The 14,734-nt window shown below is 44.8% G+C and overlaps 1 protein-coding gene across 1 annotated transcript in view; it reads right to left on the bottom strand.

Moving 5' to 3' along the window:
* Positions 1 to 14,734, bottom strand: part of vclb (vinculin b) — a 35,629-nt gene that overhangs the window by 2,445 nt on the left and 18,450 nt on the right. Inside the window, exons 7-19 of the mRNA XM_076298081.1 lie at positions 10,800 to 10,890; positions 10,515 to 10,662; positions 8,976 to 9,129; positions 8,200 to 8,375; positions 7,184 to 7,374; positions 6,070 to 6,269; positions 3,576 to 3,704; positions 3,155 to 3,304; positions 2,477 to 2,585; positions 1,968 to 2,270; positions 1,461 to 1,585; positions 725 to 910; positions 212 to 415 (exon numbers count right to left, since the gene is read on the bottom strand). Coding sequence (XP_076154196.1) covers positions 212 to 415; positions 725 to 910; positions 1,461 to 1,585; positions 1,968 to 2,270; positions 2,477 to 2,585; positions 3,155 to 3,304; positions 3,576 to 3,704; positions 6,070 to 6,269; positions 7,184 to 7,374; positions 8,200 to 8,375; positions 8,976 to 9,129; positions 10,515 to 10,662; positions 10,800 to 10,890 — 2,166 coding nt within the window. The remainder of the gene's footprint in view (positions 1 to 211; positions 416 to 724; positions 911 to 1,460; positions 1,586 to 1,967; positions 2,271 to 2,476; positions 2,586 to 3,154; positions 3,305 to 3,575; positions 3,705 to 6,069; positions 6,270 to 7,183; positions 7,375 to 8,199; positions 8,376 to 8,975; positions 9,130 to 10,514; positions 10,663 to 10,799; positions 10,891 to 14,734) is intronic.

Below are 14,734 nucleotides of genomic sequence, written 5' to 3'. Positions count from 1 at the left end.
TTAAATTGTCAAAGTACTGTATGACAGAGAGACACGCTTTGTCCAACTACAAGGACTCCACAGCACACAGCGACAATTGTATTGTTTGTTCTATTACTAATAAAAGTTAAAGATGATGCTGTTCTTCTGTGGTATATGTGAAACAGAATCAGGTCACTTAAGTTTATGAACCGTCTCTGATAAGGTATTTCGATTGGCCCCATTTACTCACCTGAAGTAAGTTGGTCCTGATTCGCTTGTCTGTGCACTGTTTAGCGACTTCTTTGGCCAGCCTGGTGACCTCGTCTGAGGCCTTGGCGATGTCTTTGGCACACTGAATGAGAGCACGCTTGTTGCCACTACCACCACGCACAAGACGGGACATCTCTGCCATCAGCAAGGCCATTCGCTTAGCTGCACCAATGATGTCGTTGCCCTGCAAGTAATGGGACAGGTTATGTATTTGTTTCCTGTTGTTTCATAACTGTAGTTAATTTTTTCTGAAAACATATGAACATTTTTATTTTTTGAATAATATATTATATATATATATATATTAATTTTTATTTCACAATTCTATAAAATATATAGTGTCCTTTTATCCATGTAGTTATATTCATTTAAACTATTCATTTTAAACTATATTTATTTGACCACAGTAGAAGATGATCATCTTCTGAAGATGTGGCAAAATAAAGATAATAAAGAGTCCCAGTTTACTCTAGGGTGACTTTTGACCACTCACCTTGCTGGACCACTTGCGGGCCTCGTCGTGGAGTTGCCTGGCGGCCAACATCATGGGCTCGCTCACCATCTCGCCGGCCTTTTGCTCAGGGAACTCCTCTTCCTTCTCCTCTGGGGGAGGGGGTCTGGGGGGAGGCACCTCACCCTCGGGCAGTGGGGGCTTGGGAGGGGCAGCCTCGTCGTTGATCTGTAGGAGAAATATAGAATAGACAGGGGTCATTGTGGCACAAGCGGCTGCAATGTCCACACCACATTCGGGTCCAAGTGCACACGGGGTGTTTGAATCTGACCTGCAGTGATTTCTCAATCCCACCCGATCTCTTCTTTCTAATCACTTTTCACTGTCTTATCTGAATAGAGGCAAGAAGCCCAAAACATATACTTAAAAATGATTCATTTTAGCAGCCAAAACAATTATTAATACCCGCATTTCACTCCATAAGATACTTCCTTAAAATATTTTTGGAAGGTTTTGGAGAAATGTGTCAACAGTTTTTAATCAGCTACTAGTTAAAACACATTTGTTAAAAAAAACACAAAAAATTGGATTTGGATTAATTTGGATTCTTTTATCATGTACGAGTAGGTGACTTGAGGCAGTGCAAACAAAACTGGAGAAAAATAAACACCATTACTGCTGTCTGTGGATCCACTCAATTTCAACAAGTAACTACATGTCGTTTGGGTCATGATTAAGGAATGTCGTGTGAGGTGCATGTGGAACTGTTTGAACTTACGTGGAGCTGATCTAGATCGGGGGGAGGTGGGGGGAAGTCAGGCTCCTGTGGCTGGAAGGCCTCCCTCACCTTGGCCACGGCACCCAGAATCTTGTATCCGGAGTCCAGGAAACCTTTCTGTAGGCCTGTCAAAACACAAACATTTGGGACTCGTCACGGCAACCAACCAGCATGAAATACTCAGTAAGAATGGCTTACTTATCTTGGGCATTTATTCAGGACTTCATAAATATATAAGATGTGTTTTAAATTAATTGACCTTTCTGATTTAACAGATGTGTTCCCATCACTCCTCAATACACTTTCGGCTTAACTTTATGAGAAAAACACTTTCCGAATTTTAAAGACTGGGAAGCAAAGACTGGGTTTGGCAAAATGATGTCAGAGTTCTGTATAGAATTACTGGTCTATTTTTCTCTCTCTTAGTCCAAAAACCCTTGTAGCCAGGAACTATAAATGGTACACTTCACAAGCAAAACTGGCCTCAGTGGCTGGAAAAGTCCAAACCTTGATCCTGGATGTTGGCAGCCACGGCCTTGGCGTTCATAACCATGGGGGAAATGGTCTGGCTGAGTTCATCCGAGGCCGCCTTCACCGTCTCCCGGAACTTGGGGTCCTCAGAGTTCTCCACCTCCCGCTTGGCCACCAGGAGGATCCGGTTGGCGCGCCTGGCGATGCTTGTCGCTCCGGCGACGAGCATCTGAGGCTGGTGATTGGCCATGGCAACCTGGCACTTCTCAAGGTCCTTCCTGATGGCCTCCTCAGAAGCATCCAGCAGGGATTTGGTGTCAATGGCCTCATCAACCAAACCTGGGAAAAGGCCAAGTAGAGGTCAGTAATCCTGTCCATCTCATTCAAGCCCTTCCCTAACCTCCCTTGTGCTTTTATAATAACCAATATACATACGTACGGACAGACACAAACTAGATCAGCAAGTTGATCATTTTAATAATATACACAAGGTAAACACACATACACTCACAATATAACCGAGTGTGAAATAATGTTTTCCCTACCAGTCATCTTTTCCACATTGTCGATCCACTGGTTCTTCATGGTCTCAAAGTGTTCATGTGCTGCCTGGTTCCCTGGGTTCTTCAGCAGAATTCGAGCAGCAGACACCACCTATAGACCAAGAAAATCCAATGTAACGTGAATTACCAGAAAACAGAACTGGATGCTTACTCTATAACTCATAGAGTAATATAATATAATAATATAATTCAGCAACACCCTGCAAACACCAACACTATAGCATTTCCCCATCTATTCAAACACAAAATTCTATGCAGACCTCCCATGGTTGTATGCAAAAGGTGCTAAATATATTTGATTCTAGCAATATGGGGTTGTAGCTACCCACGTCCCACAATAAGACTGTTAAAATACAATTGATATCTTTAATGCAGCACTAGAGTGGGTCTAACTGTTTCAACCTGAACTTCCCCCTCAGAGTACACAGAGTATTATAGAATCACATTAGCATCTCCACCATGCTCCACATCTACACAGCCTCAGTTACCTTCTTTGCATAGACAGTGCGGTACAAGACTCAAACTCACAAGCCTAGACATGGCTGGCAGAAATGCTTTTTCTATCTATGGCTAATCTATGGCTGCTAACTAACACCTGTCACTAGCACGTCTCTAGGTGTCGTGGGAGTGAGGTTTACACACTGCACAGCACTTCCTCACCTGAGGAGTAAGGTCCCTGGCAGACTTCACCGCAGCCTGGATGCCCTCCACAGTGGTCTTATTGGCAGTGCCCACAGCTGCGGCCTTCTCAGCCGTGGCACCCAGACGGTTGGCATGGCTCTCGAAGTTTGCAGCTCGCTCGTCAAACACCTGAGTAAGGAAGACGTTTTGGATCAGAGGGAAAGTGTGACAATGCGCCAGTCTGCCAGTGAGAATGTGAGAATACATTCTGTTTGCCAGTACAAAGAAACGTTAGATAATACATCACTAATAAAGGTGTAAACTGCTATGTGAACTAATATAATTCAACAGTGTCTGTGTGAATTATGCAGAAAGACGGAGTGAGTGTGTACGAAGAAGATAGTGAGTGTGTGTCTGAGTGTTTGTCTGTGTGTGTGTGTGTGTGTGTTTTAACTCTTACCCCTTCCCTGTTTGGAGCGTCTGGCGGTGCAGTGGCGGCCACAGCCAGGAGTTTGATGGGGGTGGTGGTGTCGCTGAAGATGTCCGACACCTCCTGAGTCATGGCCTCCTGCATCTGCCCCTTCAACTCCTGCAGCAAAAACATTTCAGATTAAGTTCAGAAGCCAAACTTAACCATCTGAGTTAGATCAACAGCCAAACACACCAGTCATTTGGCATGCTAAATAAAATGGCGATTTCTGCACTAATATTTAACATTTCATCTTGTGTTTTCAAAGCAATCAAAATTGCTGCTTTCTCTGCCTAGCACATGTCAAAGGCCATGTCTGGGACTGGTGTGCATATGATAACCAGTAGGGGGAGCTCTGCTCTTGTATTGACCAGAGCCGTATATATATACCTGGTATTGACCAAACAGTACAGCACACTGTGGGAACACATTAAATGGCTGTCAGAGAGTGCAGAGGTGTGAGACTTGGTGGTGCTTGTGAGATCTTGAAACTGTCTGTGGGTCTTGATTAGTCATTATGATCTGAAGTTCACAGTTCACCTTCTTTTTCTCACAGTCTTTACTGTAGATGTATGCTTCTAATAACTTAATATTTTATGTTGTACAAGTGTTTAATGTATGTGTGTAAGGTAGAATATGAAGGTACCTAGGCAAGTGTTTAAGAGTTAATAAACACTTCACATCCTCAGGAGTTGTGAGTTAAAGGTAGTATAGGCTTCTGAGACAACTGCTCATCCTTGAGGGAGTTCCTACTGAAAATTGTTATTCAAAATGTGCAGGAAGTAAACACAGGAAGTCGTAATGGGCGGAGGTGTCTCAGCCACTGTGGTAGCCATGTGCTCGATCCATCGACAGACAAACATAATGAGCAAAAGCTTCAACCTCAATTTATCTCTGAAGAGTTTCAGTACTCCAGTGTTATAATGTAAGCATTCACAACACTAGCCTTAGAGATAACTCAACTCATCCACTGGATCCACAACTTCCTCAGTGACAGACCACAAGCCGTCAAGTGCAGTCACATCACCACTCACCACAATTAACACCGGTGCCCCGCAGGGGTGTGTCCTAAGCCCCTTCCTCTTCACCCTCTACACCAATGACTGCGTCAGTCCCACACCCATCACCACATACTTCAAATACTCTGACGACACCGCTGTACTTGCACTCCTCAACGACAATAACTCCATATCTGCATACCAAGACTCCATTTCCCACCTCACACAATGGTGCACTGACAACTACCTTCAGCTTAACGTCAATAAAACCAAGGAACTTGTAATCACCAACACCAGAACACCATCTGACACAATCCACAACCCCACCTGCATCAACAACGACACCGTAGAAATAGTGGACTGTTTCAAATACCTTGGACTCACCCTGGACAATAAACTCAGCTTTGAGCAACACACCACTGACATACAAAAACGCAGTCAACAGAGACTCTATGCCATCCGCAAGCTCAGATCACTTTCTGTTGCCCCCTGTCACCTGCTCCTTCTGTACAAAAGCATAGTCCAGCCCATCCTCCTCTACTGCCTTCCCTGCTTTTTCAACATGCTAACTGCTGCCAACAGAAACAGACTCACACGCATCACTCATACCGCAGCCAAAGCAATAGGCCTCCCCACCCCCAATCTATCAGATCTCAACAGTAAACTCACCCAGAACAGAGCACAGACCATCGCTCATGACCCCACCCACCCCCTCAATCCCTTCTTCATTCTGCTTCCATCAAGACGCAGATACAGGGCTATGGGGTGGAAGCGAGTACGCTTTGGGAAAAGCTTTGTGCCCTCTGCAATAGCAGCACTAAATAACACACAGCGGTGATGGATCACTGTGCCGCCCTCATTCCTCTGTAATGCCAACTGGTGATGGTTTTCCTGTTTGTATCTGTGTAAGGTGATGTATATGTGCTGTATATGTGCTGTTGTGATATATGTGCTGTATATGTGCTGTTAACATCTATGTGGGTGGGGTATGTGGTAACAGGGTGGTGGGTGAAGAACCGTAACTGTGTGTATCTATGTATTTCATGTCTGTGAGGCTTGTATGTATGGTAGGTGAAAACAAATTTCCTATGTAAGGACAAATAAACTAACTAACTAACTAACTAACTTACAGTTACTGCTCAGCATGAAAATGCTCCTGTTGCTTCTTTCATTTAGTACCTTCTACGTTCCACTACCCAATTTGTAAATCATGCCCTGGAAACCTCTACCGAGACGATAGTCGGTGTGTGCTGATTAAAGTAAGGATATGCTCTCACAGAGAGAATACCATGGAGCTTGGTGGTGGTCCTCCTGGGTGGGTTGGGTGTATCAGTTAAGTGAGAAGGTGTTGACGTGTTCAACACGACAATCCTCAATAAATAACACACGTGACCGGATGTAACCACACACATCCAAATGTGTGTGTGTGTGTGTGTTGATGTCCTGCAAGCACACACACACACACACACGGCCGCGGCATTCCTCACCTTGAGGGCCTGCTGCAGCTGGTGGGCGATGGCGCGCGCCTGCGGGGAGTCACCCTGGCCCCGGGCGGCCAGGTCGGCCAACTGGGCCATCAGCTGTTCCACCTGCTCGCACTTCCCCAGGAGCTCCTGCCGCTGCGGCCCCTGCAACACGTTGGCCAGGCGACGGCCCTCGGCGACCATGCTGCGGATGGCAGCTTGACCTGCGGTCGGGAAAGTAAGCGAGACAGAGAGAGAGAAAGATATGTTAAGGTTTGTGTACAAGACAACGTTGACAGCAAAGGTGACAGTAGTGTAGCATCACTGTTTTACTTGATGTGATGTACAATTGGACTTCCTTGTGTGTGTCTATCTGACAGACATTCTCTGTGAGGAGATGGCTTGTTGGGGAAATCAACTAGAGGGATGTAAAAGCTTGTGTACAAAGACAAAAGTCGGGACTCAGTAGTGTGCCATTACTGTAATAATTGATGTCAAGAGTACAGTTGAACTTCCTTGTGGCAAACTGACAGACATTCTCTATGACAAGACCAGGAATAGCCACTTGGCCGAAGGTCAAGATATGAACAATAGGAAGGAAATGCTCAGAGTTGTAGCGACTGTTGTACTGTTCATGCTAATCTGCATGGGCAGCACAGTGCATGCTGGTGATGCAGCATCTTTTTCACCAGGGAGATGCTTGTGGTCGACTAAGATCTTTTGTGCAACGCAGGGTTGGCTCGCGTGGTTCTGCTAAATGTTTGCTGTGGTATTTTTTTGTGGATGACAACACATAAATAATGGAAGTGCGAGCAAGCACATTTATGGGGAGGGGAGTTTTATGCAACTGCTCCGTGGAAACAACAACAAGTGTGGAATTTTGAGCTCCGAAACAAGCCAACTGGGGAGGAAATTATATGGTTTGGAGCGGCGGGGTGGAATGTAACGGTGGAAAGAAACCCTGGCAGACATGTTCACAACGCAAACAAGAGATGGACATACAGTGTGTTTGTCCCTTTCTGTGTGTGTGTGTCTGTATCTCTGCCTGTGTGTGTGTCACGCCTCATTTTCTTCACCATAAAAAGATGGAAGACAGGGAGTTGAGGAATGAGGGATAGGACAGGACAAGGGGACTCACCCACGCCGCTGTCGTCCAGGGTGGGGTTGTCGATCCAGTGCTGGGCCTGCTCGAGCTTCCCTTCCAGGTGCACGGCCGCCTTGGCGGGCCGGCTGTTGGCAACGGCCTTGTTGGTCTTGGACTGCAGGTTCTGCAGCACCGTGGCGATCTGCTTGGCCAGAGCCCTGGCTTCTGGGGTGTCTCCTTTACCCCTGAGTGAGAGGAGAGATGGGGCAGACGAAAGAGAAGATGAATGAACTCTATATACCGTGATTTCCCAACTATTAGTCATGGCTTATACATTGATTGTGCAAAATTTCTTCAGCTATGAGGTTAATACACAAGTTAATATGGTATTAATGTTTTTTTTTCCTTTTAACTTGCATAAAACAGTGTCCTGCGGCTTATACACAATGTGGCTAATGCATAAATGACTGTAGGAAGTAGGAACTTTATACTGTACTGCAAATGGAAATGAGCTACTAACTAAATCTGGTGCAAAGCATCTTTTCTTTTTCTGTGATCAGTGGATTTTTTGTACATGGTCCCTGAAAGAAAGAAACTTAAACTACAGCCTCCAGCGAGAGCTCTCTAAGCCTTTATTGACGCAATATGTTTTTGTGAGTTTTGAGGGCATAAACAAAGTGCACCAATGTGAAGTAAAGACACAAAAAGACATGGAGGACGGTGTGATACCCACACCACCACTAATATACTAATCCACCACTAATATACTATTCTCATGTGATTAACATGCAGCAATAAAGTTTGCATTCATTGTTTGCATTGCTGCTGTTTGCCTGTGCAAGCAGACAGTATTGAGATAGTGGCAAACAAAATTAGGATTACATCAGAAAAGACTTGACAGGAGTATAGCACAGCCTCTATTGAGGCAACATTGGGCCATTGTACAAACACTGGGTTTTTACTGAGGTTAAAGGAGAAAACTAAAGTGTACACACTAACAAACAAATGGCTGAGTTGGACACAGTTTAAAGATTAAGTCCCTGGGAGAGAAGGCTCTGAGGGCTACATACTGTTTCTTGAGCTCTGACAGCTTTGCGGTCAGGGCAGCGATCTCTCCCATGGAACGCAGGATGTCATCTCGCTCCTTGGGGTCCTCGCAGAGGTCGGCGATCTTTCGGGCCTCGGCCAGCAGGGACCTGATGTGCTCCTCGCCCTCAGGGCCTGCATTGGGGTCTGCCAGCCAGTTCTGCAGGGGCAGAGACAGTCACATGAACATCTTTGCAGACATGCACTCATCTCATGTTCGTGACTGTTACGCTCGTGACTGTTACGTTTGTGAATGTTACGCTCGTGACTGTTACGTTTGTGAATGTTACGATCGTAACTGTTACGTTTGTGAATGTTACGTTTGTGAATGTGACTGTTACGTTTGTGAATGTGACTGTTACGTTTGTGACTGTTACGTTTGTTTGTGAATGTCCATTTCCTCACATTGCTACTCTGGTCTCTGGTGCAATGGTGGCATATCTGCACTTTTTACAGGGTGCTTGCAAACGTTGTGTCTCTTTGATAAATGAATAACATATTAGGCAACCACAGAGAAAGAATGGGGTATGTGTGTGTGTGTGAGAGAGAGTGTGAGTGTGTGTGTGAGTGTGTGAGAGTGAGTGATAGAGAGAGAGGTGGGAGAAAGAGAGCAAGGTGACATGTTATTAATTTTGGTGAGTTGATGTGTGAGAGGGGGGGTAGGTGTGAATGTTATTAGTTGTGTGTGTGTGTGTGTGTGTGTGTGTGTGTATGTTATTAGTCGTCTCTTCACAGTCGTGGGTGCTGTGGGTGGACCAACCTGAGCAGCATCGATCTTCTTGGCGATGGCCTGCTTGGAGTTGGTCATGGCCTCCAGCTTGCGGGCAGCGTTCTCCACTTTCCCTGTGAGCATGTCCAGCCCCTGGGACACCTGCTGGGCCTTCTGCATGGCCACTGGGCTCGCCCCCTGCCCTCTATGACAAACACACCAATCAGAAGTGGTTATGCATGTGACGCTCAACACAAGCACCAATCAGAAGTGGTCATACTCATGAGGTTCAACACAAGCACCAATCAGAAGTGATGATGTAGAAAAGCAGTTGTTATCTCCGTGCTTCTGTAATTAACTCTGTAATCTGGCGCGTCAACGAGAGAGGACTAATTGTAGTATCTCTAGACACGTTGGCAGAACGTTGAAAGTCCCATATGTTGGCACATTAAAATAAAAATCTGAAGTTTAAACATCTGTGTTGTTCCGGTGAACTCCTCTCTCTCGCTACAGTAGTGACCATGCTCATGAGGTTCAACACACGCACCAATCAGTTGCCATGCCCCTGCGGCTCAACGCATAGCCAGAGAGGGTTAAAGCGGAGTTACAATGTAGTAATAAAGGATCTTTCGCATAGCTACTCTATGGCACTAATGATGTGCAGGTCATAAGTTTAAATTGGCGCTTTAAAACGAAGATTTGGACCAAACAGTCACTGCCACAGCATCTTTTGAAAACAAACTCAAATGTGTGGCCAGTGACAAAGAATGCATTCATTTAACATAAAATAGTTGATTAAGTAATACAGGTATTTTTAACCGATTCAATCAATGTTCTGAGCAACATATTGCTTAACTCGATAACATCAGCTGATGCAAGAAAAAGGCCAACAGCTCACTTAGAAGGCATGTGAAGAATGTGTTAAAAATATCTTTTAACAGATTTGCTTCTTTTGTTTAGCTCCCCCCACCCTCCCCATCTCTCTGAGGAAAAGTCCAAAAACAAGCCCCAGTGCCTAGAGGAGGAGGATAGAGAGGATTAAAAATAACCAGAGACAGCTGCATTTCATCCACCAGACCGCAGTTTCAGTCGAGACCCCATATCTGTGGGAGATCGCTTTCCCTCCCTTCTGAACAGTAATCCCCATAATCAGATTGCCACTGCAAGTCTGCTCCGACTCCCACGACTGGGAAGACATATTAGAGCTACCGCTCCAAGAAATACATAGCATCCGCTTCTAGGACAGCACTAGATCAATGCTTTTGATAATGAGTCAGAGATCCAATAAGCAGTCAGCAGACAGCTGTGCATTTCCTGTTTCAACTCAGCTTCTTTATTACATCAATCAAATAAAACAACTATAGCTGAAATCACTTTGTATCACTACTATAGCTGAAATGACATGATATCATATCACTACAATTTAAATGTTAAGAGAAAAGAGCTTAGCCATCACAGTAAAAATGAATTAGTACATGAAGCACCTACACAGTGAGTGATAGAAGTCTGAGAAACTGAGAAATGGTCAGTGTGGGTATGAAAATAGGAAGTGAAGAATGTGATGTTAAATTTGGACGTAGTGGTTCTTACCTCGCCCGCATCTCAGACACCTGATCGGTCATCTGGCCCAGGGCCTTGGCTGTGCCCTCGATCTCCCTGCGCTCCTTGCCGGCACACAGCTCACCCACTTTGCCAGCCTCGTCCAGGATCTGCCGAATAGCCTGCTCACCCGGATCGCCTGAGGACACACACACACACACACACACACATTTAGCAAACACTTTCATCCAAAGTGACTTGCAATACACTAGGGATATCAATTCTACAGACATACTAAACTACATTAGCGGATCATGGCATAGTTGCCTGCCTTACCTGGTTGGGCGTTCGGGTCTCTCAGCCAGTTTTTGGCCTGGACCAATTTTGAGTCGATGAGGGCCAACGCTCTCTTCATGGCTTCCGTGTCCTTCATTTCATGAGGTTAAAGAGAATGAAAAGATTAATATTCTCATTTAATTTATTGAAATCACACATTGTTTGGCACAATATCACCCAGCTTGTACAGGCCAGGCGTCCATACAGAGCTTGATTTAGCACAAAGTGTCTCACACTTCCCCAGTCATTTGACACATTGGATGATAACCTTCATTGCCATAAAAATGACAATAAAGTTCACAGCAGGTGCCAGGTCACACCAACAGATGCGTGTTAGGAGCGGAATTTACAAGAGTACGTATGCAACACGAACAAACCACTGAACAAACACCATGCACCAGCAGAGGGCCTAATCAAGCGTCTCTCTTATAAAAAAAAAATCTGCTTCATCATACCAAAACCTGAACTCATAAAAATCAACATAACAAAAACCAGGGCAACATGTATTGCTTTATTTCATGTTGAAACATTCCAGGAATTTCAACTGACGCTCTGATACTATACACTGCTAGCATGTATTGGAGAGCATTAGAGTGGAGGGGAAGGAGAGCGAGGTGAGGGAAGGGGGGAGGAAGTACTGTAGAATAAAAAAAAAAGGTGCAGAGAAGTGTTTTCATGGCCATTTCCTTTTTAGGGTAACACGGTTTTTCAGGCGGCTGAACTGAGTCACCGGTACGCCGGCTGACTCACTCTAAGAGCAGATCCAGACTGCCATGCCTGAGATTAGACATGCCCGGCAGTTGTAGTGCTCACACAGAGTGCCACACATCACCACAATCTGCTGCCAAAAGGGCTCTGCACTGGATGCCGTTTAAGTATGTTAACAGAGAATTCAAATGGCTTATTTATGTCATGAGTGTACACATGATTTGTCTAATAGGTGTGTTTTTTTTTGTCCTTGCTTGTTTTAAAGCAACACAATGCAGTTCTTTTAGCGTGAAATAACAGCTTAAAACTCATTTTGATGCTACACTGACTTATAATACAGAGAATGAAGCCTCGGACAATGCCAGTGCATGCCCGGAATACTTGATGTTGCACTATAATGTTGTTGATCAGGTAGGATCATGACCCTTTTAGTCGTTTTTTCACTAACTGGGTACAGTCATTGCGCTAAATGATGGTGCATGTTAAATCTTGCTATAACTAGTCTCGCTGATCCTAGCACTTACCACCCAGCTATAACTGACACTTGACTGTTTAAAAACAGCACTCACTGATGCACTTATTCTTATTGTAGGCCTACTTTACCTTTTTTAAATTGTCCTAGAATTGTTGAGAGAATTCCCTTAAAAAGCTTAAACTGTTTACCATGTTGTTAGTCGCTTTCGCTTTCGTTAAAAATGTGTCAGCCAAATGTAATGTAATGTAATGAATGTTGACGGGGCATGGATATCAATTTTCCCATTGTGTTACCATAAGGCAAACTCAACTGCACTGTTATGCCAATAAAATGATAATCATATTTATACTGTGAATGCTAATCTGATCTTTGTATCTATCAAATTAGTGCGGAAACTAAAAACATTCATATCAGTGTTTGAATCTGTACATGTTGCAAGTGTATGTGTTTGTGTGTGTGTGTGTGTGTGTGTGTGGCTTAAGAGTTAAGACAGGGTGGGATCAGCTCAGCTGTGCCTACTCAAGCTTCCTGTAGCTCACAAACCGAGCTTCGAGAAAGGAAAAAAAAAAAACACTTCTTCGAGTCACTACCACACAAAACACAAGAGACATCTACAGAGGAACGTTCACGACAGAAATAGACCATCTGAGAGTGGGATAGGTCTACCGCCAGAGAGCAAAGAGAGAGCAAACACTCTAAAAAGCCACAAAACAGACGAGCACAAGGGGAAGACACCGATGCCGCAAGTACACAGACAGATGTACAGTCTGTCCTTGACGACAGCTAACACGCATATGCTAACGCGTCCATATTCTGTGTGGCCATGAAATACTGATTATAGGAAGTATGGGAAACGTTTAGAGGGAAAAGAATTTATGATGGTCATTCAGTAAGAATGAAATGGAGTGGAAATGACATGGCAGTGTGAATCTTTCCTAAGATACTAGCACTAAAACAACAACATTAATAACAAAAAGGTTACGTCATTGTGTAACCATGGTACACAAGAACAATACCACAGCAAGGGACTAGCTTTTTTCACACTTTTTAATTTTACTAATCATTTTTCCATAAGTGGCAGAGAGAGAGTGAGTGAGTGAGTGAATGAGTGAGTGACACAGGATGAGTAGGTGGATGGCCAAGAGACACTAGGTGAGTGAATGAGAGACTGGGAGGCAGGGGAGAGAAAGAGAGGGAAAGAGAGAGAGAGAGGGAACGAGGAAAAGGGAGGGAGGTAAGCAAAAAAGAAAGAAAGAAAGAGAGAGAGAGAAGACAGAGAGGGAGGGAGGGAAAGAAAGGTGGGGAGGTAAGAAAGAAAACAAGAAAAAAAGAAAGAGAGAGTTGTGAGAGACTGAGAGAGAGAGTTGTGAGAGACTGAAAGAGAGAGAGAGAGAGTTGTGAGAGAGATAGAGAAAAAGAAATGAAGAAAGAGGGAGAGAAAGAGAGAGTTGTGAGAGTGAAGGCGTGAGGCAGCGGAGAGCTGAGTGGGGGCCAGCCTGGTGGGTGGGTGAAGAGGCACGTGGAGCTCTACGGAGCAGTGGACTGAGCTGAGGAGGGGATTTGGAAACATACGTCCAACAGGGGAGCTTAGATCCCTTTACAGACCGACCACACACACACACACACACACACACACTGTCCAGTAGCCACACACAGACACACACACACACACACACACACACACACAGACAGAGACAGAGTGCAGTGCAGGGCAGTGCACTGAGGGATTAGTGATATGAGGGTTATGTTGGGACAGGAGATTTCATGGAGAGATCAGAGCATCCTGGAAACAAAGCAGAATGCCCCCTTTAGTCCCTCGGTCTCACTGACTGTCAGTGAGGACAGATTCAGTTTCAGTCATTAGGGCTGATAGTGTGTCCTTCCCACAACTACCAAAGATGCCCTGCTGATGCAGTTATTTCAGTTGTAGGATTTATGTGTGTGTGTGTGTGTGTGTGTGTGTGTGTGTGTACTGTATATATATGGGTGTGTGTGTGTGTGTGTGTGTGTGTGTGTGTGTGTGTGTGTGTGTGTGTTTGTAAAAGAATAGGTGTGTGAGAAATGGAGAGAGAAAGTGTGTGTGTTTCTCTGTGTGTGTTTGTGTGTGTGTGTTTGTGTATATGTGTGAGTGTAAGTGTAAGTGTGAGTGAGTGAGTGAGTGTAAGTGTAAGTGTGACTGAATGAGTGAGACAGAGACCGTGTGTGAGTGAGTTTGTGCGTTCAATGTTAGAAGGAGAAAGACACACTTCTTCAACTTGTGTCATGACAAACACACACACACACACACATTCACAAAACACAGACAAACTGGACGAATATCCTGATTAATTGCCATCTCCCCATTGTCCAATCCCACAGGGCAATAGCAGGTTTTCATTCCACGGGGCATCACTTACGCTGCGTCGTTAGGAGAGACTCATTCCAGCACACGGCACTGGTCACTCCGCCTCAAAGGCTCATGGGTAACCACACAACATGACAACACACATGGGCAACCGCATGACACAAGGAGCCAGTAGAGGGAGAGAGAGAGGGACACACACACACACAGAGCAAGCATGCATGCTCCTGAGTACCGCTTACCTTCTACAGGGGGGGAGGAGGAGGAGGAGGAGGAGGAGGAGGAAGAAGGGAGTGATTGAGGGATCAAGGGAAAGAAAACAATAGAAAATAAAAGGGAAAAAGGAAGAACAAAAAAAGAAGCACAAATATTTTAACAAGACATAATAAATCGAGTCAAAAAATCTGAAAT

Source organism: Alosa pseudoharengus, unplaced genomic scaffold (assembly GCF_046254945.1).
Source record: "Alosa pseudoharengus isolate Yale_2024_CS ecotype anadromous, Long Island Sound unplaced genomic scaffold, YU_APseudo_1.1 YU_APseudo_1.1_scf_21, whole genome shotgun sequence".
Taxonomy (NCBI): domain Eukaryota; kingdom Metazoa; phylum Chordata; class Actinopteri; order Clupeiformes; family Clupeidae; genus Alosa; species Alosa pseudoharengus.
Note: the sequence above shows the minus strand (reverse complement) of the source record. Positions and strands in the feature narration are given on the sequence as shown.